The following is a 27,711-nucleotide window of genomic DNA, read 5'->3' as shown; positions in this document are numbered from 1 at the left end:
TGTCCTCCATACTGGAGGAGGTCAGCTCATCAGCTGAGGATGGTAAACGGGCCCCTGTTAGGAGAGATATCAAATCTAACAGTGCCCTCCTCTGGATAAATCCCAGCATGACAAGCTGAGGTACAGTTCCTGTTTCGGTGATGAGGTTTCACCAAACCAAGTGAAACCTGTGGTTCAACACAGAAAGAAGAACAGACGAGAGGCAGCCGGGGATCGTCTGTACAGTTTTTGTCTCCTGTTTTATTTGGATAAATGAAACACTTTCAGTTACAAAAATGACTTAAAATGAACAACACTGTACAATGAACAAGCAGTTATTTTTCTTCCTTTTTTTTTGGTTTTCAAGATAAATACAGTAAAAGGCTAACTTGCTACCACAAGGGAGAATAAAGGGGGGCAGACAGAAGGGGAGGGGGGCTGCTCACAGGATGGAAGACACAAAAGGGGGAGGAGTGACAGTCACGCAGCCCTACCCGCAGTAACACACACACACTCAGACACACACACGGACTATTGTGGCAGGGGGAATTAAAGCTACATGTACTGGGAAGTTGGCAAACAGCACGTTACAGTTGACATAACAGGTCATGTGTTGGAGTTCGTTATTCTCCAAAGAACAATCTTTTTGTCTGCCACACCCATCCCACTTTCCAACGACCCAAATCCCACCCAGTCACACACATACACACACAGACAAACACACAGACACACCCACAGGTAGATTCAACAGACTAGGTCGGCCCACCGACCGCTTCCAGCAAAAAAAATCTCAAACTTCCCCTCGTCAGAGTTTTACAGCTCGCTCTTTCTCCCGCTCTCTCTTTTGCACACACACACGCACACACAGGTGTAGACAAACATCCAGGGGTAAAGGTCATACAGGTAGATGTTAGGACCAAACATCGGGGTGAAGCAAATGAAAAGCAGGGGTAGGTGGGTGCAGAGGGAGGGAGGGAGGTGATGGTAGTTAAAGCAGTACTCTGGCAGCACAAGCAGAAAGGACACAAACTTAAGAAGGATCAGAACAGCTACAAAGATACCAAGAGAAACTTCATTATCATCGTCATCATCGTCGTCATCACCGTGATCATCATAATTATGAGAAGCTTAAGATTATTTTTCCAATGACAAATACTTAAAAATATACATTTCATCATCATCATCATCATCATCTTAATTATTATCATTATTATTATATCCCTTTGGATAGCTGAGGTTAATGCTTCAGACCGGCTCGCTAGGTGACATAAGGATTCAGAGGGGAGACGACAGAAAGGGTGGGATGGAGATCGAGGGAGAGAGAGGTGAAGGATGGAGCGGAGAAGCTTTGTGTAGAAGAGAAGGTCAAGTTAGAGCTCTTTGGTTTTATTCTTTAACATCTGACTTGCTTTGCTGTGTTGCAGGAGAACCTTTGGATTAAAGCTGCATTGTGGAAGAGGGAGAGAGAGAAGGGATGGATGAAGGAGCGGAAGAGCGTGTCTGTGTGGATGAGAGTGGGCAGAGGAAGACGAGCTTTCTTTTGCTCAGCTTGCTGTGTCTCTCACTCTTCAGCAGTTACATCTCTCATGGCTTCGTGCGCAGCGACAAAATTTGACTACTTTCTCACATTTTGAAAGAATAGTCAGACGTTTTAGATGGGAAATGGGCTCATTCGCTTTCTTGCTGATTGTTAGATAAGATGATCGTGACTGTAGGGTAGATCTGAAGCTACAGTCCAGGGTTGTCGGTAGACTGGTGTAGCATAAAGAAAGGAAGCAGCATTCACTTTCTTCTAAGTTCCAGGATGTAATAACTCATGGTGCTATAGGGAGCCTTAGTAATACTTTACGGGTGCGTGCAACAAGGTTCCTTCCTAACATCCACAAGGAGAGCTGGTGTTGAGAAACATGAACAGAAAAGTCACACCGACATAAACCACCATCCTCTCAACTTTACCCTCAGTCACATGCTGGCTCACTGCATTGGCAGTCAGTCATCAAAGCTTCACTCTAAGTGAAGCACTACAGTTTAAATGCACTTTGGTACATCCAGCAGAGAGCAGAAGCGTTAACATTTGCATTAAATTCAATCAGCTATTTTCAGGTTGGTGCAAAATCTAAACCTGTTCATGTGTGGCTTTTTTTTAGCCAGTTTGATCTACCGTGTACAAAGGCTGATCTGACAACAGCACTTCTAGTCTCCACTGTGGGATGCGTGACTGAGAAAAGATTCAGTTCAACACCTCTACAATCCACAGGTTAAAAAAAACAAAACACCAACCCACACCTCTTAAGCTCAGTGGTTAAAATGTTAAAGACTGTATATAAAGATGGGTCTGAAAAGTCAAGCCAGAAGGGAGGGGGAGGGGGGGGGGAGTGCCTTAGACCTGCATTCTTTCTAATGGCCAGCAGGAGGAGACTCTTCCATTTGCAAGAAATAAGTCAAGAGGATTTAGTGTGACTGACAGTTGCTACTATCCGAGGATGCAGCCACCCTCAGTTTCCATTTCTGCCAATGTGACGGCTTGTTTTTGATTAAAAGAAGGCGACAACCAAAATATGAAACTTGAGGCTTCACAGCTGAACTTTACAAGACAATCTTTGGCATCACCATGGCCGCATTGGCTTTATATGCTACTGTAACCTTATCTAACATTCTGCAAGAAAGCGAACATTTCATCCCTCCAGTGTGCAACTGTGTTTAAAAACAAAGAACAACTTCTGTAAAGATTTTATGGAGGAGAATGCCTGACAGTTATTGCAACGTCAGGATTTTTGGGAGCGTGAACATCGCGCTGGGTCACATGGCAGGGCATTGACTTTGGTATCATTCGCTAAGGGGGTATCCCTGCCACAGAGACCTGCACTTTGCACCCGGTCCCTCAAACCCCGAGGTTCGAGAGAGACAGAGAGTAGGGAAAAAAAGATGAAACATCTGAACTCTCAGGAAGAATCCAGATGTTTTGATCATGTGTACATCTCTCCCTCCAACTTCCACTTTCTCAACACACATACACATAAACACACACGTACACACACAGAGTTGTGAAACGTGTTTGGATGCGTCACCTAGCAAGCTCGGGTTCAGCCGTCCCCGTGGCTACCTGCCCTACGGCGCCTCCTGATGCACGTGGACTGATCAGATTGGGCAATAAAGACCCAAAGGCGAAAGAGGGCTAAAGTTGCTCCGAGGCACAAACCTGGAAGCTTTATAAAGTCTATAACAGATCCAGATTTGATGTCAGAAGAGCAGCTTTAAGCCCATAGTGCATGTTTGACAGGGAGGCAGCCAGTGAGGGTAGGATGTGAGGAGAGGGCTGTGTTCAAAGCTCAACACAGACAGCGGGGGTGGTTTTCAGGGGGACAAGGCGTGTGTGTGTGTGTGTGTGTGTGTGTGTGTGTGTGTGTGTGTGTGTGTGTGTGTGTGTGTAGACTGGAGCGTAAACCAGTGGGGCCTTTTAACCCTAAACTGCACCAAAACTACAATCCATCCAAGGATTTGGTCCCCTCCCAAATTGTTCCCAAACCTTTTGTCCATAAAGAATAATGACCTTTGACCTCACCGTGCCGCTTCCAGTCAGTACAAGCACACAGTCCACACGTCCCCATACCCCAATACCCACTGGAGCCCCGCGATTTAAAGCATTCATCTATTTGGTTTATCATCAAAGAATATGAGGTATATGATGAACTATCTCTCTTTTACATCCTACAGTGGATGGAGGAAATTTAAAAAGAAGGCAAAAGCACCTTACACAAAAAGTGGAAACGGAAAGAAAAAACAGAAACGGAGACAAAGTGAGACGTTAGAAGGCAATTTACAGCTGGGAATTCAAAATCACCCTCTTTCTCCTTTGCCTCCTTCTTTCCTCTCTATCATGTAAAAAACAGCGAAGCCTTGGCCCTAGTTGATCTTCTTCTTTTGTGTTTTTGGTTGTGTAGCTGTAAAGCTTTGTGTGTTCTCCCTGTGGAGAAAAGATAGAGAACAGAGGCAGCATTGTGCCTCAAAGAACACTTCATGCTACAAATCATATTTATCCTTTCCCTGCACCGACGCTGGATTTTAGACCGACTTTTTCTTTTAATTACACCCAGACACAAAGTACGTCCACAAAACCTGCGCCCCTGCAAATCATGAAGCGTCGGTCCGCACAGTGCTACCTCTCACCGCTGCGTGCTTCCCTTCCCCTTTAAGAGGAAAGTCGTCTCGATGAGGAAAGGAAGGGAATATCTTCATATAACCCCCCCCCCTAACAGAACCTGCGTTTGCATTTCTGGTATTATTTGGTTTGAAGACAGAAGAAAGAACCTCAGAAGGGTGTTGAAAAGAAAAACATGACAAATACATCCCCAAAATAGGAAAATGAAAAAACAACTATAGGAATAAATTACCAAATAAATAGCAAAGATAAAGACAAGCAAACAAACCAACTCTACCCTGAATAAATAGTACAATCAAAAGTCTAAATCATGATTAACAAGGAGAAAGAAAAATCCAAAGAGAGATAGTTTAAATTTTTGGTCTAAAATCAAGTTATTATCATCAATGTTTTTTAAGGATCTTTTTTTTTCTCAAAGTCTTTTTTGTAAGCATTTTTTCTTTTTAATACATTAGCGATAAGTAAGCAGTAGAACATAGATCTTTTTTTTCTACAAAATCTATAGAAGCACTAACAGGTACATTCCGTCTAAGAGTCAACGTGGAGGAAAGGATTCACCTTTAAGGTGCGACCACGCCCCTTCTCCCCACATCTAAAGCTTGGTTTGTGAAACGATTCTCGTGTGTCGACTGTCTTTTTCCGGTGCGCATCAAACCAAATATTCTTTGGATACGTTTGCGTCCAACTTGCAACACATCACCTTAACCGAGGCCTTCGCTGTGTGTGTTGTTCTGTATCTGTGAGCGCGTTTCACGCTGCTGTCTTTGGGTTTCGGGATTAGTGACAAGAGATCACTGCTAACCTTTTATTTTTCTCACCGCTTAAATACAGAAAAACACACTCAGACTAACTGAGACCAACACATTTCTCCACCCTTGTGCAGAAAAGGCGGTATCTGTCCCTGCCCACTTTGTGTTTTTGGTTTGGTTCATTTGGTTTGGCATTTTTAAATTTTTTTTAAGGTTTGCTATTCAACTCTTTTCGTTTTTGGCTTATTGTGTTCGTCTTCAGTTTTTTTTTCTGCCGAGACAGTCCGTTTCTTTATCTAATAAAAATCTGGAAGCTAAATTTTCACAGTATTTTTTTCCAACCACCTGATAAAAATCTCTAGCACGACTACAAAAAAAATAGCTCTTGTAGTAAGTAAGCGAGTACGTTATCCCAAATAAGTAATAATAAGCACTAAAGTACAGTACATAAAACGGCATCAAGAGACACAGCAAAGATAAAACAATCGGAACCAACCAACAGAAAAATAAAAACAGATTTTTTTTTCCTTTTAAATAAGATTTCAGTTCAGTGAGGTCATTTGCGTTTAGCTCCATCCAGGACCAGAGAGCTGAGCTGGAGAGGGGGGGGCAGAGGAGGGGAGGAGCCGTCTGTTGCTCCTCTAAGTCGCCTCCATCCATGCTACACAGTTTCAGACAGGCTGGCACTGCAGCCCTGACGCTTACAGACAGACACACAGCGATGCTTCATTTGTTTCATCTCCTGCACCGTGTCCTCCTCCCGTCCTCCTCCCTCCAGCCACATTTGGTTTGGGTTCTTTTTGGTTTGCTTCTGTCGCTCCTTGGGTTTTGGGTTTGTTTGGTTTTTATTTGGTTTGGGTTTATTTTTGGTATCCTCTTTAAAAAAAAAAAAAAGCAAAAACAACAAAAAACATGTGACACCTGCTCCCTGCTCACTACAGCGTGTCCCAGCATACCCTTCTTTGTTGTAGTAAAGGATCAGTCCCGTATAAATAAAGAAACCCCCCCTTCCCGAGTTGGGTTTCTTGGACGGGCCGGGTGGAGGGGATTACAGCAGAGGGGAGTGGGGGCTTCTTCCAGTGTTACCCTCCTGTTCTCAGCTCCCCCCGCCCCCCTCATCTCCACCTCTGTCTCTGTATTGTGTTCATGTGTCTTGGCTGCGGCTCTTATAGAAAAGCCCAGCCTTGAAAAAATGCTTTGGTTTCCATTTGAGAATTAATGGCAGTCTGAGGTGGAAAATGAAATGATTGATGGGGTGATGATGGAAACAGACAAATATCAGTAAACATGTCTAGACATACAGGTGTCAGGACGTCTACGCTGATTGACGAGGCAGGAACGAGAGCCAGCTGTGACTAAACTTGGCTTTATTGACTTGTTTAGCCTTCAATCTCAAACGGTGATTCCTGCAAATCTCCAATCACAGCCCCATTTCATACTTTCCAAACGGTCACCACTCTTTACAAACATCATTTTCAGAGTGTGAAGTTTAGCAGGGCGTGTTCATTTAAGCCGTGGAGTCACCGATAATGGGTTATCTTTAAGACCGAGCAAAGAACGGGTCTGATTAAGCACAACAGAAAATGTTTAGGTCTTGATAAGAAAAAATAAAATAAAAAAATTCATTCACTCCTTGAAATGTGCCAACTCTTTATCTTTGAACTATTGGCACTTGGTGAGGGCTGAGATGAGCGTTTTATTATCACTGTAACGTATGTTCCTGCAGAGAAGGTTCACATTAAAAACAAGATGCCATGAAGACAGACACGTCCACGATGAAGATCAAGATCAGGGTTTCCGTCAGCGTATTGCAAGCCCCTCACGGGATCTCTGGGTCCAAACTGAGGGGCAAGTTTTTACTTTACTTATTTAAAGACTAAAGCTGTTGGCTGGGATCTTTTTTTGGGGGGGGGGGGGGGGGGGGGGTTATGTAAACAAGGTTAACCGCGCTCTCCTGCTGGTATAGCCTACATTATTTTATCTTCATGTTAAGAGGAGAGAGAAACGCACTGTGCCTCCCTTTCTCCCGTTTTCTCACCATCGGCACAGAAATAGCAAAAGCCGCACCTACACAGTCCTGCTGTCCTGCCAGTAGGCCGTGCATGACGGCGGGCGAGGAGCCATTGAGCGCCACCTTTAACCGAGTGCCACCTTAAATCCCCAGCTGGACCCGACAGCTTTTTGTTCTCTGTTCTGGCGGAAACCCTGAAGATGACGATGACAATGACTCACACTCCAAAGCTAACACTACAACAGCATACAAAATAAATACCAGCTAAACCGTTCATAATGGCACTAATAAATAGTTAACAAAAAAAAAAAAAAAGAAAAGAAAAAAATCTTCTCAAAGTGTAAAACATGTCAGGCCTGCTATGAAGTTAAAGTCAAACTATCCTATGCTCTTGCGACCAGAGGTAGGTAAAGAGACTTAAACACACATGAAGATAGAGCAGGGCTGAGAAACATATCATACAATCGTATATGAGCTTTTACACAGCAGATGTTAGAAAATCATTCAAAGTAATCCAACATGCAAACCTATAGGAAACACATGAGCAGACGCAGACATGATGAGTCGATGCAGAATGGATGGGCGTGTGTGTGCATGTGTGCGTGTGTATGTATGTTGTGTGAAAGTAGCAGTAGAGTCCTGGTCCTGGATAGCTTCAGTATTTACACGTCCTTTGAATAAAGCTTTTCTCTCCGTATTTTTGGTTTTTGGTATTTGTGATTTTGGTATGGTTGTCGATTTTTTGGGATTTTTTTTGTTTTTTGTCATTGTGTATTCCTCCTCCGCCTCCTCCTCAGGTAAATTTTTGGTTTAAACGTATCCACCCCACTCCTCTTCCTTCAGACCCGCAGCTTTTCTTATTAATAATAACAACAATAAAAAAAAGAAAGCAAAGTCCTCCTCTTCTTCATTTTTTTTGTCCTTGCGCCATTCCTTTGTCATATAGTAAAGTTTTTCTTTTGTCATTTTTGGTTTATGCACTTCGACGAGCACCTCTACCATCTCTTTGTTAAAGAGTCATCGGTTTGCTTTCCTTCAAAGAGAAAGAGTGGAGAGGTGCCGTGTCGACATCACGTGTTCTTGACAAAAAGGTCCCACGTTGCCTCCTTTCCATCTTTGTTTGTTTTTTTTTGGATAGATAAAGATTTTTGGTTTCAATCTTCTCCTTTCTCTCCCTTCTCCCCTCTTTCACCTCTTTCCCTCCATCTCTCCTCTTTCATTCTGTGTATTTTTGGCATCGAAAGACTGGGAGAGAAGGAGAGAGAGAGCCATTGAGGAAAAGAAAAATAACGAAAGAAGAGCACAAGAGAGAGAAAGAGATAGCTTTGGTGTGAAAGGCGAGGTTATAGTATCCTCCTTCCTCCTCCTCTCTGATTGGCCCTTGGAGGGGGTCACTCGATCTTGGCCCCGCCCAGAGAGGGCGGGCTGTGTGCCATTTCGCTGGAGGAGCAGGAAGAGGCGGGGCTGGAGCAGGGAGAGGGGGAGCAGGGTGTGGGGCTGATGCTGCTGGCCGAGGGGAAGGGCGAGGACTGGGAGACTTTGGCTGCGGTGGTGCTGACCAGTCCGGCGTTGGGATTCTGGCCAATGTGGAGGAGGGCGGGGTGGTTGAGGAAGAGGGAGGAGGGGATGCCCCCACCTTGACCCCCGGATGCCCCCAGCATCACCTTGCTCCCACCCTCAAGAGTGGAAAGAGGTAGGTGGCCACCACTGGCTGCTAGGGCTGAGGCAGAGAGAGAAAAAAGGTTAATAAAATTGCCCACCGTGGCCAGAGGACACTTTCACAGTATATCAGAATATAAAATCAATACTATATTAAGTTTTGGCTTTTAGTATTTGTCTTTTTTTTCTTATTTCTTTTGGGGATTCATCATCTTTAGTTTAGTAACAGTGGTCCTTCTCTCAGGCTTCTTCACCTTCCACTGCTGAACTAAATGACTTCCTGCAGCACAGATCCCACCCTGTGTTAGAAAAAAGTGGGAAATTGTTCTTTTCAAAAAAAAACTAATGTCAGTCCCCATTTCAACACACTGGCGCGAGATGTAACAGCTTGTTAAAAATAATCGAACATTGTGAAATATCTTCAGCGAGCTAATCTTAGGGGATCAGGTTTGCATCAGTTTAGCTGATCGGAGATCTGTGATTGGCTGTTTCATGCACAGACTGTGCCAAAGATAGAGAGCTGAATTTTAATTAGACTCATGTTTATGACTGTTTAGCATAAGGAACACTTTTTTTTTAAAGTGCTCATTTTACGCACATCTGCAGGCTTATTTTATTTTGCGGATTTACTGAAATAGGTTTGCATGCTTTTATAATTTCATGCTGCCTATTTTCACCCTGCTCTGTCGACAGTGAAGCAGCGTTGGTTACGTACATAAATAGCATAGCTGTCTAATAGACCTCACACAAAAACAAAACCAAAGATCTGCGGTCGATTGTGTACTATACAGCAAAACCAAGGATGCTTTTTTGATTGCTCCTTTATTCCCAGTGGGTCACCACAGCAGAGGGACCCACTTAGTTGATCGGGCACAGATCCGAAGCCCTTCCTGACTCAACTCTCCCATTTATCTGTGCTTGGGATTGTAGGAGTAGGACAAGGAGAAGTGAACTAGCAGGTGACCCCCTGAGGCTGGGCTTGGATGCCAAACAAATGTATTAATTTCACGACACTGTGGCAAAACCTGCAGCTTCGATGGAAGCATTAACTGCCTGTACAACTTCTAATGTTTGTTCTTTGGGAAAAGAAACATTTGTAAATACGGCCTTCTCCTAGAGTTATGCAGTAAAGAGTAAAAGAGAAGCAGAAAGACTGTAGCATTAGCCCTGTTAGTAATTATATTGTGATTTGTCTATTGCTGTAGCATCATCTTCTTCTTTCCATTAGGGGTCGCCACAGTGGATCATCTGCCCCAACCTCATCCTGTCATTAGCATCCTCCTCTGTCACACCAGCCCTCTGCATCTCCGCCTTCATTACATTCATACTTCTCTGTGGTCTTCCCTTTTTTCTCCTACCTGGCAGCTCCATCTCCAACATCCCTTTTCAAATATATTCACTATCCCTCCTCTGCAAACCATCTCAGCCTTGCCTCTCGGACTACATCTCCATCACTCCCAATAAATATCTGAGTATCTTCAGCTCTGCCTCCTGTTTTTTTTGTGTCACCGTCTCTGTACATCATAGCAGGTCTCACTGCCATCTTCTTCTATTGTGGTTTCAAAAAAGGTAATGGAGTAAGTAATAAAAGTTCAGTTCTTCGCCCCTGCATATGAAACATTTTAGAGTTGCAGAAGCAGCTGAGCGAGAAAGTAAAATCAAGTCACCGTGTCTCATATGCTAGATCTATCTATCTATTCTACATTCTGTCAATGTTCTATGTAAATACATTTCTAAAGGTGCTGCTGACATGAAATTATCACCAGATGTCACTAACAACCCATCTAACCAACTAAAATCCATCTGTAATTAGAAAGTAATCTAGTTTAGTCCCAGCTGGTGGCCTATAAAAAGATCTCGTACAATAAACATCTCATGATGGGTAAAACTAATGAGCGCCTTCAAGCCCTTCGCAACTTTATTGTTGCAGACATAGTGATGGCATTACAGAAGAAATTCTAATCTACTCAAGCTACCTGCGAGCATCTTTTGGAGTGAAAAGAATTATCAGAAGAGTTATCCAAGAGCCAAGGACCTTGAATCAGCAGGTGCCACACAGGACTTCATTGCTGAAGAAAAAGCATGCTGAAGATCATTTAGGGTTTGCTGAATAACATGGAGACCAATCATCTGAAAGCCACTGAAAATCTATGAAATGACTAAAGCTCAGAGACTGTTTGTGTGGAAGAACGGGCCAAAATCACACCTGAGCAACGCACGCAGCTAGTTTCTCCATACATGAGGCGTTTTTAGGCTGTCATTGCCAATAAAGCCTTTTGTACAAAGTATTAAATACATTTCAGTAATACTGTTACCCTGTGTCATTTACCATCACTACACATAACTTATGGACATCTGTGTTTTTTGTTTTGCATGTGTGGACTGGATGGGTTGTTACTGACATCTGGTGAGAATTTCATGCCAATAGCACCTTTAGAAATATATTTATTTGGAACATTGATAAGAAGGTTTATTTCTACCGTTGGCTCTGTATGATCATCGAAAGCAGTTATATTTAATATTATCTTGGCTCTGTGTTGTTTACCGCAAACGCTCCAAGAGAAATGTGTGGCCTTAAAGGGAGAGGTAATAAAACCGCTTTTTCCAAGACGGTGGGTGAACAGTAGGGCTGCACTGAGGCCCAAAATAAGGTACATTTATGCTGATTATTTTTAACTGTAAATTATGCAAAGCTACTCAAGTGGAGTCCGAGAATAAAAGCAAGGGGAAATAAACATAATAGGCCCCCTTTAAAGGAAAGAGGAAGACTAAAAGTATAATATGGGCACTTTAACAGAAGTATTTGGCTACCAGACAGCTCTAAAGTGGAGAATGTCTTATGTGTTGACTGATTTACAGCCTGTTAAGAACAATTATGGTGGTTTTTTTGCTTTTCGGTGATAACGTTTGGTTTTCAGTGATGTTTTAAGATTAAAATCCCCTGTTGACTTTAGATACTCTGACAACAATCCATAAGTCCTCTGCCTGCTATTTGAATTACCGATATAAAAAGAACTTCACCTAAACTGAAAGATGACTTATGACGAACTTCCCAAACAGACTGCCTCGAAAAGATTTCTTCTGAGGTTTTCCCTCAAACTCTCAACATATTTTTGATGATTAGATAAAAAGATGAAAAGGATGCGTGAGACAGCACGAAGACAGAAACAAGCACACACATTAACGTAAACCACCACCGTCACTTACACACAGACACTTGATGGGATGGGTTCATGCATGTAGATGATAATGTATGACAAATAAGTTTATTCCTCTTCTCTGCAGCTCTCTCAACTGTGGATGAACACACTTGTTTGCCCATTCATCCGTGTCTCCAGTCGGTAATCAGCGTGTGCGACCTGATTCACCCACCATGTATTAACTGTATTACTCATCCTCACACTTCTCTTTTTACTGCAGCTCCCTCCCCCTTCACGCTGTCACCCCACAAAGCGAGGTTAAAAACTAGCTCTGCTAAACTGACGTTAGCTGGGACTCTTCCCTGGTCACTCTTGTGGGACACAAAAGTTTTTTTGTGGCTATTTTTGTCTTGTTCTTGAGTGTAGGAAGGTTTATGTAGGGGTCCTGAAGAGTGTGCATTTGAGTTTTAACATTTATGTGTGTAGGTGTGTTTGAGAGGACGACTTCTCTAACAGTTTTAGAGGAGGAAGATGCACCGCCTTTCTGCTGAAGATGGGTTTTTTTTATGTATTCTCTGACCCTGAGACTGCTCAAGAAATGAAATAATACTGCACACCACCTCACCTCCACCTCAGCTTTGACCTTTTAATTATATTCTGTTTATGAGAGGGGCTGAAGGCAGGCTTTGTACCTCTTTTTTGTTATTCTCTCTCCTATTTTCCTTTCAATGTCTCTCTCTCTCTCTCTCTCTCTCTCTCTCTCTCACACACACACACACACACACACACACACACACACACACACACACACACACACACACACACACACACACACACACCTTGGATAGTGGCCAGGGGATTGTTACCGAGGAGGGCTTGATTCATCCCTGTGTTAACTCCCATCACAGTGTTCCTGTTGTGACACGCGCGCGCACACGCACCAAGCACGACACATGTGCAAGCAGACACACAAACAGAGACAGGCAGAGGAGAAAAGGTGAGGGAGGGGAGGAAAAAGCAGGTTTAGTGGCAAGGACAGGCAGAAGGCAAATTCATCTCAGCACGTATAAAGAGCAGAAGTTTGCTGACTGTTGGCTGCACAAATGCAAACGAGGTTCGAAATGCAGAAAGAAACAGAGCAACCTAATGAAGTATTATTCATCTTAACACAGAATTCACATGAAATAATGAAGAAACACATCTGAACTGTCTAAAGTGTGTAATGTGTGTGTGTGTGTGCTTCAGTCGTATTCACCTCAGGTTTGCAGCAAAATCGGTGATATAGTTAGACACGTCACCATTCTTTTTACCCATTCGCCATAAGCTGTGAACACAAAAATCACACACACACACACACACACACACACACACACACACACACACACACACACACACACACACACACACACACACAGAGTTAGCATGCACTGCTGCACAGGGGAAGCAGTGGCATCCAGCGGCATGCTGGGATATCAGTTAATGCTTATGTGCTCAGTCACTGTTTGTGTGTTTGTGTGTACAGTAAAAAGCATTTAACTACAAATTGCAGCTGAACCGAGCGTGGAGCAGTGCAGTATTGATTGTGAGCAGTGTTTGTGGAAATGTGTGGCCGTATGCAGTTGCGTTTTCAGACTGCAGATCAAGATAAATGAGTAAAACCGATGATTCACCTCTGACTTCATGTTGCTGGTGGGTAAGGTTAATGTTCAACCACGCACATAGATTGGTTTTAAATATTAATCCTTTGCATTTTATAATATTACTCATATTAAATGACTAATTAGTATTCGGGTTAATGATACAAGTATATGTAAACGTAATCCGTGTGAGATAAATATTTAGGCTTCAGGTGGCTCTAAATTTTCAGTCTAAGACCTTCTTTTTTGTCTACTTATGACTCAACATAGCGTCAGTGAGCACAATACACTTAACCTGATCATCTCAGGCTCATCAGCCCTATTCACTTTCTGTTTAACTATTTTGTTTATGAGAGGCAATCAGAAGAAAACTGGCCTAAAGGGAGATAAACTGAGGAGCTGCACAGGGAGCTGGTATAAGATAATTCAGGCTTATTATGAATTATTATGCAGAGCTAGTCTAGAGGGATATGGAGCTAAAAAGGAGCACAGCAGTTCCCCTTTTTTTCCTACACATATTTTTTGATGTATATTTTCTGATACTTCTGCTGACAGTGGAGGCGAATTAATCTTTTTTAAATGTGCTTGTCACAGCTTTGAATTGAGTTATGTCCAAAATATTATATTTCCTGTTTGCAAAGTTTATTTTCTTCACAAGCACAAAACGGGTGTTGCCAATAAAAACTGGAACGTTTCTTTTTCTGCACTGAATTGCTGCTTTTAATTTTCCAACACTGCTAGCACCAGAGATGACGCTCCACGTTCAGGATCCACAGCAGTCAGTCGTCAAACTCAGAGAGGTATCAAATCTGTCAAAGACAGAACAACAGCTACGCCACATATGTCTCTCTGTCACTATCGTCAAACCTGCATTTATTTGGGTGAAAGCTGCGGTGGTAAGAGGTGCTCTGAGGTGCTTTGCTGTGAAGGCCTCGTGGCCTCTTACCCTGTGTTAAGGTTGAGTGTGCTGTGGCTGGGGGTGGCCGGGCTGGCTGTGCTGCGGGGAGGAATAGGTGGAGGAGGTGGAGTTGCCGGGGAGGGAGTGGAGCTGAGTGGGGTGTGGGTTAAGCTGAGAGAGGGGTGGGTGGAGGTGAGGCTGGAAGTCAGAGGGCAGACGGAGGACATGGTGGTCACCGATGTGCTGCTGAGACTCGTCACGGCCTGTGACATCTGGCTGGACATCTGTCAGAGAGGAAAAAGAGGACAGCGGCGTGTTTATTACCGACGACTTCGATAAAAATACTTTTGGGAAAGTTGCTGCAATGCGTTCGACTAGGCGTACCATGTGAGGGCTGTAGCAGGGTGGCTTGTGCGCTGGTGGGGCTGTGGGGGGCTGGTTGGGCAGAGGAGGAGTGGCACTGCTCGGGTTGATGCGCTTCTCTTTTTGCCTGCGGTTGCAGAACCAGACCCGGATCACCTCCTTCTCCATGTTGAGTTGCTCGGCGATCAGCAGGATCTCCTCTGAGGTAGGCTTCTGGTTCTGCAGAAGGCGGCATGATGGAAAATATTAACAACGGCAAGACGTGAAGAATTTTCACAACCACAAAGAATGAAAATCTGAAAATTACAGAAAATAAAAGGCTGTGTACACAAATTACTTTACTGTCAGGTGTCTAATGAAGCTGAAGGCTTCATTTGTCAATGTGTTTGTTACAAGTGCTGCGAGGCTAACAACAAAACCATACACAGTGGTGACAGGAAACCACAAACATCTTTATTTGTACTTAAAAACACTTTAAGAGGGGCGAAGCCAGCTACTGTCAGATCAGTCTGCCTCGGTGGATCTTGCATTTGGGGCAAGATTAAGTATTATTAAGTAAGTATTTCGGTGACTTTTTTAATATTTTAAAATCCACATTTAGTTGTTTTGTTTTTTTTGGTGTATAACCTATGAGCAACACCAACATAAAAGGGATAAAGATAAAAGAATCCTGTGTAATACAGAAAAAAAGACAGTCACTGTAATAATAAGTTGACTCATCTTACCGTCATGAAAGAGCGCTCCAGGGCCACACGTACATTCGTCTCGATGCTGGTTCTCTTCTTTCTGCGGCGCGAGGGAACGCCGTCGAAGCCCAGAGAGGGTGAGGACAGGGAGCTGGGGCTGGGCAGGGTGCTGTCTATGGACATGGTCTCTGAAGGGCAAATTCACCAGCACGTTCACACAAGCTTAACGTTCAACTGACAACAGTCATAACACCTACTCTGTGCATCTGCAGTTCTTGGAAAATACTGTGAATCATCTCTATCTCAATCTGATATTCCAGTTTGTGTGACTGCAGTGATCTCACCTGCATCATTCAGCCACTTCTCCAGCAGTGGCTTCAGCTTGCACATGTTCTTAAAGCTCAGGTTGAGGGCTTCGAAGCGGGAGATGGTGGTCTGGCTGAAGTCATTGCCGTACAGCTTCCCCATGGCCAAGCCTACATCTCCCTGATGGACAGATTAAAAGCAAAAGAAATTAAAATGTATTCACCAAAAAAACCCAAAGCATGTAGCGTTGGTGTAGAGGGGTGTCTCACTTACCTGTGTGAAGCCTAGTTTGATGCGTCTTTGTTTGAAAGTGCGGGCAAACTGTTCCAGCTCTTCGAGGTCACTGGGGTCCTCGGGGTGAGAGGTCACGGAAGGCACCGTGGTCACACCTCCACCACTCACCTCCACACCCTTATCTCGCTGCAGCGGGAGGAGTGAAAGTGAGAGTGAGACAGAAACAGAAGTGTTTGTTAATGACTCGTGCTGCTGAGGCTGGGTTTTTCTTTTCCACTGACTAAAGCTTCAAAGTTTCCTTGTACCTGTGCCTGAAGCCCCATTCTAGTCGGAGCAGAGAGCAGGCTCCCTTGGTTTTGCTGAGGTAGCGGAATAAGATTTGGTGTCGATAGGAGTCCTAAAGAAGAAAAGCAAAATATGAGTTCTGTGTATAATTTGTGTCTAAATGACTGTATCTATAAGTTATTCTGCCATAAAGGGCCTCCCCACCTTGCTGGCTCTGCTGTGCCTGTGGAAGGAGGAACTGGGCAGGAGACGGGAGCGGGTGGCCGGGGACCAACACCAGCTGCTGTAGCTGCAGCAGCTGCTGAATGTCCTTTCCAGTAGAGAGAGAGAGAACGGATACATCAGACAGACAATAAGATTTTGCAATTCTACAAGCAGAAGGACGGCTTAGTCACATCAAAATGTGCTAGTATGTTATATACGGTTCCTCCAGCTCAGGAAAGGAGGTATATGAAATGTATACCAACAGAACGCGTAGAAGCGAAAGGAAAACTTTTTCTGTCACGTCAGAGTTAAGAAAAGGAAAATGTGTGCGTTCATGCAAGGTGGAAACTGTGAATCACGAAATCTACAGTAGACATGCATTATGAGCTGCTCCATGGATTGATAGCGGCTCCTCAATCACGCCGCTCATCAGGAAGTGGCTTTAACGGCAGCCAGTACCTGGGCAGTGAGCTGGATTGGCTGGGAGAGGGTGAGCTGGGATGGAGGAGGTGGGACAGGGACGCTTTGGGCGCTCTGCTCCTGTGTATTCTGTCCCTGGGACTGCGACTGAGTCTGCTGCCCCACTTGCTGCTGTTGTTGTTGTTGCTGCTGCTGCTGCTGCTGGGCTTGCTGATTGGCTGCTGCAGCTGCCTGAGCTTGCTGATTGGCTTGGGCGGCTGCGTGGGCAGCGTGAGCTGCATGGGCTGCATTGGACTGCTGCACAGCTGCAGCCAGGAGCTGCGCTTGAGCCTGCTGCAGCAACAGCTGCTGCTGCGCCGGCAACAGAGCTGTCAACTGGTGGAAAGGACGAGAGAAGAGAGGAGAAGCAAGGAGAGGAGAGGATTAAGAAATCAAGAGTGGGAAATGCACAAAGGTGACAAAAGAGGGAAACAAAGTGTTCAAAAAGCACCACCAGAGGAGCGAGCGAGGCAAAAGCAAAAGCCAAGTGCGTGTCTGTGTGAGCATACTACAAGTCAGTCTTACCCCTGCTAACTGGGAGCCGGTCAGCATGAGCTGTGTGTGTTGCAGAGCAGTCTGTGAGGGGGTCGGGCCGTGAGAGGAAGGGAGGGCTGGGGACATGTCAGCACACTCCTCCATCTTATTCTAAGATGAAGACATAACAGCAAAGCATAATACAGAAATGGAAACACGGTTAGAGGGCCAGCGCTAGAATTAAAGCTCGATTTGATATAAACGTGTTTGTAATTATCCAATCGAGACTATGCAAGCAAATGCCATCCTGTCACAGATATCCATAAGTTAGGAAAATATTAAATATCTTTGGATAATATTGGACTAATTAAGTGCTACTTTAACTCAATTCTAGAGCATGAGACTATAAGAATTTATCCATGTTTAAGACACATAGCTCACTAGGATAAATCATTTGAATGTCTTAAAGCGTGCAATTTCCTCGAATGCTTCAAATGTGTCCCCAGTCTGTGTGATAAAATACAACTCCACTAGACTTTTTTCCCCTGTCCCATCCTTCTCAAAGAGTTGATCTTTCCTCCCAGACCCAGCCATGTTCAGACAGACAGAGGGGATCTTTTCCAGCGTACCTATTTGAATATCTCTTGTGGTATGCATATAGGGAAGATTTTACCTTTTGGTGAGAAGTAATATTTCAGATTTACTTCAGTACTGAAAAGGCTTTGTGAAAAACACGAGTGCCATCATACTCTCTGCTCTTTGCAAACGTGTTTACATTGGGGACTGGGTGGAGAGTCGACACATTATCAACCTCAACGTCGAGCGTGACAAAAGAGTAATTCAGTGCATAGAAATGAACACAAAGCTGAAGCAGCCGTACCGTCAATAAAACCCAGCGTGTGACGTTGAGACACAAAAGATGTACAAACGCAAACACAGGCTCAGACACACACACACACACACAGTTCAGTAATGTGGACACACACGCAAAAGCACACACTCACCTTGGTGCTGCTCAGGTTTGGTGACAGAGGAAAAGGACAGGCTTTCATTGACTGAGTCTAGAAGAGAAGAATTAGACACAGTCTTAGAAATTACTTCAAAATGCATCATATTCCATCTCTGCTAAAAGAAAAATGGATATCTGGATTCCTGACTGTGTGAAAAGTTAGCTTGCGATGTTACTTGCAAATAACTGAGGGACTAATCGATGGGGGAAGTGATGGTTAGTTTGTCTGGAAGTACCGACTTTTGGTGAAAACAGATAAAAAAAAGAAAGGAAAGGCAGGTTTGATGGAGCTCTTTTATCAAAATGTTGCAAGTAAATATTTTTTTTTATGTCAGACTCTGTGCTGGAGTGTGTGTGCAACACTGAATCTTCTTCTTAGGTGGATCAATCAGAAAAAAGATGAAGGGGGGGGGGGGGGGGGGGGGAGATGAAGGTAAATACACAGGAGTAACATGTACCTGATGATTTGATTCTGGTCCATTCCGCTCTGAATCTGCGTGGGTGGCAAAGGAAAAAGTGATAAATGACATCTTCATCACTGCATCAACTTACAGCTGCAATTTCCGAAGTCATGCATGTGTCGCTCTTTTTGTTTTTTTGGTTTTTATTAACATATATATTCCGCATTAAATCACGTGTACGTGTGGGTGTGTGTTTGCCGTCTGCCTCTCAGACCCTCGCCGCTTACCTGTGCCCTCCAATGGTGAGTCAGCCCCGACTTTTTCAGCCTCTCCTGGCTTTGACATCCTGATATCTGTAACAGGAAAGCACGCAGATAAACAAGTCAGACAGGCTGACTCCTAAATATGTGTCAGATAAAAAGTGCAGAGAGCGACAGAATAACAGAAGAAGCAAGCGGAGACAATCTAGATGACAGAAGGGAAAAGAGTACGGCCAGGGCGCTCATCTCAGATAGGTTAGGGTTAAATGTTTTCAGGTCACAGCCTGAGCCTACACACTGTACACCACACAATGTAGCTGAATCATTCACTGAGCCCACATTCATTCATTCTTTCTTTCCAATTAGTGGTTTAACATAAGAGTAGGTTGACCCAAGGTGTCTGCTGGTTCTAAATTTAACTCAAGGTGTTTACGTGGGAGACTTGGTGTACTAAAAATGTCTCACACTGTGTGTCACTCATTACAAGACCACATCACTTCCTGGTTGAATTGGGACAGTCCCTATAGCAACAGCAATGAATGGAGGGAGACAATAAGCTAAAGTCTTTAATTACTTTATTAGCACAAAAACACGGGAGCATTTTGGTAGCAGGGTGTACAGGAAAGATGGGACTGAAGATAATTAGTGTGGGTGAGCGGGTGTTTATATATAACTACACACACGTGTGTGTGTGTGGGTGTTTCTCTAGCAGTTTTCTTTCTATGTTACAGTACAACAGTACCATTTCATTATAAAAGCCTTTTTATTTGTCTGAAACCACAAACTGTTGTGTCCATTTGAAACCCTTTTTTCCCCTCCTGCTCTGACTCCTTAACATGCGCACACACAAACACACACAGATACACAGCGCTACTTCCCTTTTGTGAAAACATGCAAATCTGCCCAACGACCAACTAATTATATCTGCCACCTGCATAATAAACTCTCAGTCTCCCTCCTCCTTTTTCTCTCTACTCTTTCCCCCCCTTCCTCTCCTCTTTATGTCTCCTCTCTTCATCCTGTAGTCTCACGGGCTGCACATGACATAAACTGTACATCTTCCCTCTGCCTTTTATCAGCATGACACCTTAAATATAGAAAATGTCCAACAAGCAAGTGGTCAAGCATTGTTTTCGCCATCAGGGGGCAGTAATCACACACGAAGAAGATGCTCTGCTGACCAACACTGACCCCAGGCCAGTTTTAAATTAGCAAAGCATCAGTAAAGTGCAGTCACTAATCGTAAAAAGTGATACCGATCAAGAGTCACTCCCTTATCAGATGTTCATTCAGCTGCAGAAACACATTCGTCTCAGTGAAACAGATGTGAGAACAGTGGACTTTGGTACACATAGTGTCTTTAGGGAAAGGGGGAAGTGATGATCAGCTTGAAAAGCGCCATTCTGCCGCCAGTGGCTATAACCCTGTGTAAATACACACACACACACGCATGTGCATACACACACACACACTGACTGCAGGATTTCCCTTAAATAGCTGAAGATAAATCGGTCACCCAACGATGCGGATGCAAACATCTGGTTAATATATTATTCTGGTCAGTTTGCGGTTATTCCAGCATTTCATTTGGCACCTGCTTTCAGTGTTACGTGATGTGGCTATTAGTGAAACCAAAAAAAAAAAAAACTGCCCAGTGTTGCTCAACTTCTGACAAAAACCCACCGAATATGCACAGAAATAACATCTTCCTCTAAATAATCACAAATTTTTGCCACGCGTAACAAACTGTACCCCACAGCAAAAATCTATAACACACTGTAAAATTTCCACTTCTTCCACATTGGGCCCTGTTACACTGCGATCTTCAGCGCGTGGAGTGTACAATACTAAAGCCAAATCCCCCTCCTCATATAAAATGATTGCCCAGCTCATAAAACCGAAGTAATGCAGATCTCCCAAAGTGCTGCCTATCGCACTGCGCTGCCCCGTCGCAGGACACGGGGAGAAGGTGCGCGTTGATTCATGGTTAAAAATGGTCTACAGACAGTAGCATGGTGGATAATGTGGTCAGTAATACAGTGGTGGGACAGTATATCAAGATGTAGTGTCTTTTTCTCACTTCCCCTCCCGACTTCCCCTTGTACCGGGTTGAGCGCAGAGTGCTAAACCCAACACTTACTGTCAGCGAGGCTATTAATATTAGCCTGCTCTCTCTCTCTCACTCTCTCTTTCACTCTTTTAAAACCTCCCTCTCTTTTACAACACACTGCTGCACACACAAACACAAATAATTTCGTGTTGGGGTGACTTACACGCTTTGAACATGTTTACAGTGTAAGCGGAGGACGCATCTCTTCACTGTTTTTTTTGCACATGTGGTGCAAACTGCATTTACTGCAGGGATAAGACAGTGCTTCTAACAGGTTTAATTGCTCAGCCCTGTCATTGTTGCTCCGCTACAGCATATGCAGCCCTTGGAGTTAAACAGTAGAGTTCAGAGTTGCTTCACCATACTGAGTGAATCCACAGCAGAGCAAATTTAATGCTGTATAATCCTGTGTCATGAATAAATGATGCAATAGAAAGGAACAAGGAACAACAGTGCCTGTGCTCAGTCTGGACTGTTTCTGTTATTCTCCTCTGGGTATTTTGGCCGAGATGAAACTCCACTGCAACCACCCTGCAAACCCCCCCCCCCCCCCTTCCCCCCCTCCCCACCAACTCTTCACCCAACTTCCTGATTCAGGACATAACCCCAGCGCCAAGGGGGGTGTCTGGGAACTGGAGTCATAAAACTTACTAACTACAGATTTGAGAAGCCAAGCGGTGCTGAGGGTTGCCGAATTTGATTGCAAAGAAACATTTTCCATTTAAAAGTGAATGTCAAAGAGTCATGTCAACACCAATCGCATATCTGTGCCAGGATGAGACAAGCAGGAAGAACATGTTAGTGTCTAAATTGTTAATATAGTAATGATAAAATATGGGGCTGGACAGATATTAATAATATTAGAAATAATAATAATAATAAAACGATGATTTAGGAATCAAGAGAAGAACTCAAGCTGAAAAAACAAATACAGTGAGAACCTGAAGGAACAAATTTGGGATGCCACAACAAGGCCATAACATGTCATGAGGGTCTCTGCTCTTGTCAGTTTGGGTCGTTTGTTTAATCTAAGTTACTATTGTTGTGTTTTTTTGTTTGTAACACATAAAAATGCCTCATACAAGTGAATAAAACACATGAATGTAACCAAATGCTGCTGGAACTGAGAGACAAAGGTCACCACCACATAATGCCCATAAAATCATTTTTTCCCACTTCTACACAGTGTAAATAATTTTTTTTTACGGATGGCAATGATGTACTTTGACCAGATTAATAAGACTGAGTGCTTTCAAATTTCCACACTTAATTTCCCTCATTCATTTACTTTCAATGTTTAAAATGAGCAAAAATGATTAACTTTACAGAAAAACTAAACACAGCTCACGAGGTGACACATCAAAAATAATTGTACAAGATTATTCCCGATATACACGAATGTTTACCGCACTGGCTTTCCACACCGGTGCACCTTTGTGAAGCTGTGCGTTACATAATCTGGCGTGATGTGCCGTTTGTTGAAGTTTGCGAGAAGGACATGTCACTTTGGTCAGAGTAACTTCCCAGAGGTCACAGCAGTGACCACATGAGGTTAAGGAGTGACTCTGTGAATGTTGTGCCGTGAATCACTCACTGATAAACCGTGAACATCACAGATCTTATATATATATATTTTTAGAAATTCTATCTCGACGACAAAGACTGAGTAATGTGAGCTAATTGACATTTAGAAATTGTATTTCGGGTAACGGGTGAGTCAGCTAACTGCTTGCTGATCTCTCGTAGGTCGTCGGTCAACCGAGACTTTGTCTGCCTGTTCTCATAGGCTGTGCTGAGCGGACCACCCAGACGCAGAGTAGGAAGAGTTACACTATTCCTACTCCGCATTATTTGTAAATGCTGAGGCTAAAAAAAAGGGTTTTTTTACATAACTGTCCTTAAATCAGAGAGTTTGGAATTCATTGACAGACTTGAAAATGAGCAATAATCAATGCAACGCTCCATCGCACACACACAAACACAAAGTATCCTCCAGCTTTAAAGATGCACTTTATCAGAAAAAACATCTGTAAAGTGAACACACAAGTAACGGCGCTCATCACTGGAGAGAAAGCGTTTTGATGATGGACAATGAAAAGTAATCTCAGTACAGAAACACAGTCGAGCTGCAGAAGTCGCCTTTCATTAGCTGAATGTTAGAAAAGACTCTTCAAATAAACTTTTCATTACATTTTCCTCAAGGTTATTTAGCATTCAATATTCAGTTTAAACACGCACACACACACACACACACACACACACACACACACACACACACACACACACACACACACACACACACACACACACACACACACAAACAGAGGCATGCTACGGGCTGGTGAAGTGTCTGACCTTTCCCTATGCAAGAGACAGGCGTCCACTCATCCATCCATCCATCCACCCCCCCTCCATCCCTCGTACCACCTCTCACCCTTTGATGTTCCCCAATTAGCTGAGCTTGTTAGACCCACTGGCATTAATCAACAGCATATCACAATCTCTCTCTCTCACACACACACACACACACACACACACACACACACACACACACACACACACACGTCCCTCTAACTCACGCAAAGCTTAATTGGTCTTGGTAAATGAAGGCCAGCAACGATAGAGAGCTGCACAGACAGTCACTCACCTGGCAACCACATACTGGAGAAGTCCTTTGCTGCTATTGCCGCTGTCTTGGTCATATCTGCGAGAGAGCGTATACGCGACCTAAAGAATAACTCTCACTCTCCCTCTCTCTGTCGCTCTCTAACCAAAAGGAGGAGTGTATTAAATCATATGGTTGAATTACTCTTCCCCTCTCTTCTCTCTCTCTCTCTCTCTGTTTCTCTCTCGCTCACACATGCACATGACAGTAGTCCACACCCCCCAAGCCCCACCTCCTCCCCACATCCTGCAACACACAGGAAGTAAGCCTCAAAAGAGTAGGAACTGTTCTCAAAGAGGAGAGAAAAATACAAAAAAGATAAAAAAGAAATTGGAGACACGCAAGAGGTTAAAGAGTGGGAGAGAGTGAGTGAGTGAGCGAGGAGATCGAATAGATAGAGGAGTTGAAAAGGAGGGGGATGATTGGTGCCGTCGGAAAGTGATGGCGCGGCTGGAAACAGCCACTCACACACACACTCACGCTCACTCACTCACACACTCACACACACACACACACAAAGGAGAAAAACAGCGGGTTTGACATCACAGACGACTCTATGATAGATTTATATACTATAAAACCCAGCGGAGGATCAAAACTTCTCCAAAACTCAGCTGATCACGTTCCCCCCCCTAAATTCTACGCCAGATCTTGCAGTTTTATCAGTTTACCATGAGTCACGGCTCCCGCGCCCCGGTCATATCTATGTTTATGTCTGACGCTGGGACTGCCATTAGAGAGTACACCAGTGGGCGTAAGGTGGTCTGTCGAGGGAGGTCGACACCAACAAGAGAAGATGTGAGACATCCTCAGCTAAGTATAACAACCACAGCTCCACTCTAAGCCGAGAGGAAGGAAAAACTCAGTCACAACACTCACTGTACCACTGACCACGCCACAGTGAGTGCTACACCACAGAAACCCACAACGTGAATCTCTACACGTGATGGGTAGATGTGGCACGAATGTGGAACATGGAAGATAAACTATATACGCGTTGTTATCAGTGTCGCCCACAAGGATTAAAAGGCTTTTGGGTTTTAAGGGGTATTTATTATTTTCTTCTTTTTTTTGGGTTGTATGGAAGCCCCAAACGCAATTTCATTGTTCTTGACAATGACAATAAATAAATAAATACTAAATACTAAAATACTAAGAGGTAAATAAGTGAAAATCTGAGTCCAATGAATGATCATATGGAAGCAGATCAGCGTGTTTCAGCATTAATACTGCCTACGGTTTCACATCTGTGTCAACGTGCTGCCCTGGCAGCAGGATGAAGCGACCACAAGGTGGCACTCTTGATTCTCTAAAGCTGATGAACGAACCATCCACAGACGAGAAGTCAGAGCACCGCTCCCCTCCCCGTCCTTCTCCCTTGGTCCGAGTTCACTAATTCAAAAGCTAACGGCAGCAGAGTTCCCAAGTTTAACCTTATAAATACTTTATGTGGTGATTTACAACAGCCCAATGTACTCCTGGATAGATGCACAGTAAGAAGTGCATACAGCACTCCACTGGAGGTGCTCAGTTATACAGAGACACAGTTTTGAATTTGTCCTGAATCACAAAAAAAAAGAGACTGAGGCTACAGCTGTCCATATATGTTGTTACAATAAAGATCACATCAGGATCAAGACTGTGGTGTGATGGGTAAAGAACTTCCCAAATATACAAGATCATTTAATAAATGATTATTTATCTAAATTAGATATTCAACAGAAAATAAACTGTATAACATGAAAAATCAATCCCTCTGCTACATATTAAGGACACTTTATCATTTTCTTAACCACCCGAGATGATCAAATAAAACTAAGAATGCGAGGATGTGTATAAATTAGTTTTTTGCTGGCTCTTTCTGAGACCGGACACCAAACCGACACTCAGGCCTGAAACACACCTTCAGTTTTATCTGAAGCACACAGCTCTGCCTTCATTAGGAGAGCAGATCTGCGTGTCTGTTAGTAATCAGCGGTGAGAGAAGGAGGGTTTGTTTGTGAGGGAACCGACCCAACAGGCTCGTCCAAGGACAGTGACAGACTGCGCGTCGCGGAGGAGGCGGTCCACTGGGTCAGAGGTCATGTAGGCACCCTGGCTTTGGCCGTGACCTTTGTTCAAACCCCAATCTACGCACATAACTACCAGTGTATGTGTCTTTGTGTGTTTTTATGTGTATGTGTGTGTGACAGGAGTGCTGTTGGAGTAGCCCTAATAAGCGGATGGTGAATCATGTGCTCTGTGTGTGTGTGTGTTATACAGTTAATGGCCAAGAAAGCCCAATCTTAGCCATAATGGGGACAACACATAGCATTAATGGACCAGCAGCAATTACATATTCATCTTATTGCTAACAGCGAAAACTGAATAAATAATAATAAACAACCAAATGTGCAATATTTTGGTGCGTGTTTTTGTCGACCACTAGAAGTTAAGTTTATAAGACAATAAACAAACACGCAGTTACATGCACACACACGATCTGATAGCGGGACCCCGGAGAGGAGGATAAGGGGAGGCTGAGTTCTCTGGAGCACCATCAATCACTTCACTGTCAGACAGTTAGGGAGAAGTAGCGAGGGAGGATTGGAGGTTACTAAGATTGGGGGTGGGGGGGGGGGGGGGGGGTAAATGAGGAATAGTAAAGGAAAAAGGAAGGAGCTGTGAAACAGTGACAGGAATAAAGGTGAGCAATAGAGAGGAGGCAAAGTGGGATAAAAAGATTGAAGAAAGCATGTTAACTTGCTTGGGGTAAGCAGGATGGGAGGAGACGGCGTATAATGGGTCATTGCAGGGACGATTCTGAGGACGCCAAACCAGTTCAGCATCCCTCCATGGCTCAGCCCTCCTATATCTAGTGCAGCCTCGGGCTTGGAGCACACACACTGGCTCTAATTCATATAATCCATCATATTCCTCTTCGTATAGACGGGGACAGAGCACGGCTCAGTGATGGACCCACCAAGCCAACACACAGTCAAACAGCAACACTCTTATTATACAAGGTGAGAGATTTAGAATCCAGTCTTGTGTATTGTGTGTGTGTGTGTGTGTGTGGTGTGCAGTTTCATGAGGAGTAGCAGGATTATAAACAGTAGGTCGAGCAGTGTGGAGACTACAGAGGTTGAGGTTTTGTACGAGAAGCGGCAGGGGCTAAAACACACTCACACTGTTGGCTACCTTGGGACCGGCACCATCTCAGCCGCCTACACCTTTGCAACACCTATTCCTTTCCTGTTTCTGATACCTCTCAATTGCTCCTTTTCCTCTAGCCCCCCTCTGCCCCTCCATCCTGCTTTCACACTGTTCCCCCTCCTCTCTCTGTATCATCTCGGCAGCCCATAGGGAGCCGGGTTTGTCTAGACAGACACCGCTCTCTCCCACGGCGCTACCAAGGTTGAAGCTCAAATCTTTATCTTTCCGCCTCTCACCCACTCTTCTTCTTGTTCTTCTGCTTCTTTCGGTGCAGGAGTGAAGGGTCTGCAGGGGAGGGACTGGGTTCCCTTGGCCCGGCTTCATGACCAGATCAAGGAGCACTGAGGCCACTTTACAAAAAAAATGCTCACTTACATGGACAACACAGACCGTTGTGCAGAAGCGCAACATACAGACAGAATTACTTTATGGCAACCACTACCTCTAGGGGCAATTTCTTTTGTCCACCTGTCCCCCTGTCACCCTGCCCTCTTCTTCATATGTCCCTCCTCTTTTCCTTCAAACCCTGTCATCATCACCCATCTCTCTTTTTTTGTGACACCCCCCCCCCCCCCCCCCCCCATCTTTTTTTTCCTTTCACCAATTCAAACTTTCTCTTCTCCTCCTGCCTCTTTCTCCCTCAGACCTGCTGGTCAGCAGCAGCTGTGACATCACTGGCCACTGTTCTCTGCTCGGATTGGACATTCGGCCACGTTGCCAGGCAACAGCAGTGAAAGGTCTCAGTGTGATCGTGTGTGTGGCGTGCGCACGTATGTGTGTGTTTATGTCTGTTTATAGCTACGTGAGTGAAAGGTGTGTGAGCGATTT

The 27,711-nt window shown here is 44.1% G+C and overlaps 1 protein-coding gene across 3 annotated transcripts in view; it reads right to left on the bottom strand.

The window, feature by feature from the left end:
* Window positions 1-6,807: 6,807 nt before the first annotated feature.
* pou2f2b (POU class 2 homeobox 2b) overlaps window positions 6,808-27,711 on the bottom strand; it is a 69,790-nt gene continuing 48,886 nt past the window's right edge. For 2 of the 3 annotated variants that reach the window (XM_080895391.1, XM_080895392.1), the window contains 15 exons: window positions 18,941-19,006; window positions 18,711-18,745; window positions 18,248-18,304; window positions 17,295-17,414; window positions 16,770-17,105; window positions 16,311-16,416; window positions 16,127-16,218; window positions 15,861-16,007; window positions 15,626-15,767; window positions 15,321-15,469; window positions 14,617-14,814; window positions 14,281-14,516; window positions 12,953-13,021; window positions 12,537-12,610; window positions 6,808-8,618 (listed from right to left, as the gene is read on the bottom strand). In XM_080895391.1, the coding sequence (XP_080751517.1) occupies window positions 8,290-8,618; window positions 12,537-12,610; window positions 12,953-13,021; window positions 14,281-14,516; window positions 14,617-14,814; window positions 15,321-15,469; window positions 15,626-15,767; window positions 15,861-16,007; window positions 16,127-16,218; window positions 16,311-16,416; window positions 16,770-17,105; window positions 17,295-17,414; window positions 18,248-18,304; window positions 18,711-18,745; window positions 18,941-19,006 (2,156 nt within the window). In that variant the 3' untranslated portion in view covers window positions 6,808-8,289. The remainder of the gene's footprint in view (window positions 8,619-12,536; window positions 12,611-12,952; window positions 13,022-14,280; window positions 14,517-14,616; window positions 14,815-15,320; window positions 15,470-15,625; window positions 15,768-15,860; window positions 16,008-16,126; window positions 16,219-16,310; window positions 16,417-16,769; window positions 17,106-17,294; window positions 17,415-18,247; window positions 18,305-18,710; window positions 18,746-18,940; window positions 19,007-27,711) is intronic. The other variant, XM_080895393.1, reaches the window with a different exon arrangement.

The sequence above is a fragment of the Rhamphochromis sp. 'chilingali' genome, assembly GCF_963969265.1.
Source record: "Rhamphochromis sp. 'chilingali' genome assembly, chromosome: 11".
In the NCBI taxonomy this organism is placed as follows: Eukaryota; Metazoa; Chordata; class Actinopteri; order Cichliformes; family Cichlidae; genus Rhamphochromis; species Rhamphochromis sp. 'chilingali'.
The sequence above is the reverse complement of the archived record's forward strand: the minus strand, read 5'-3'. Positions and strand labels throughout refer to the sequence as shown.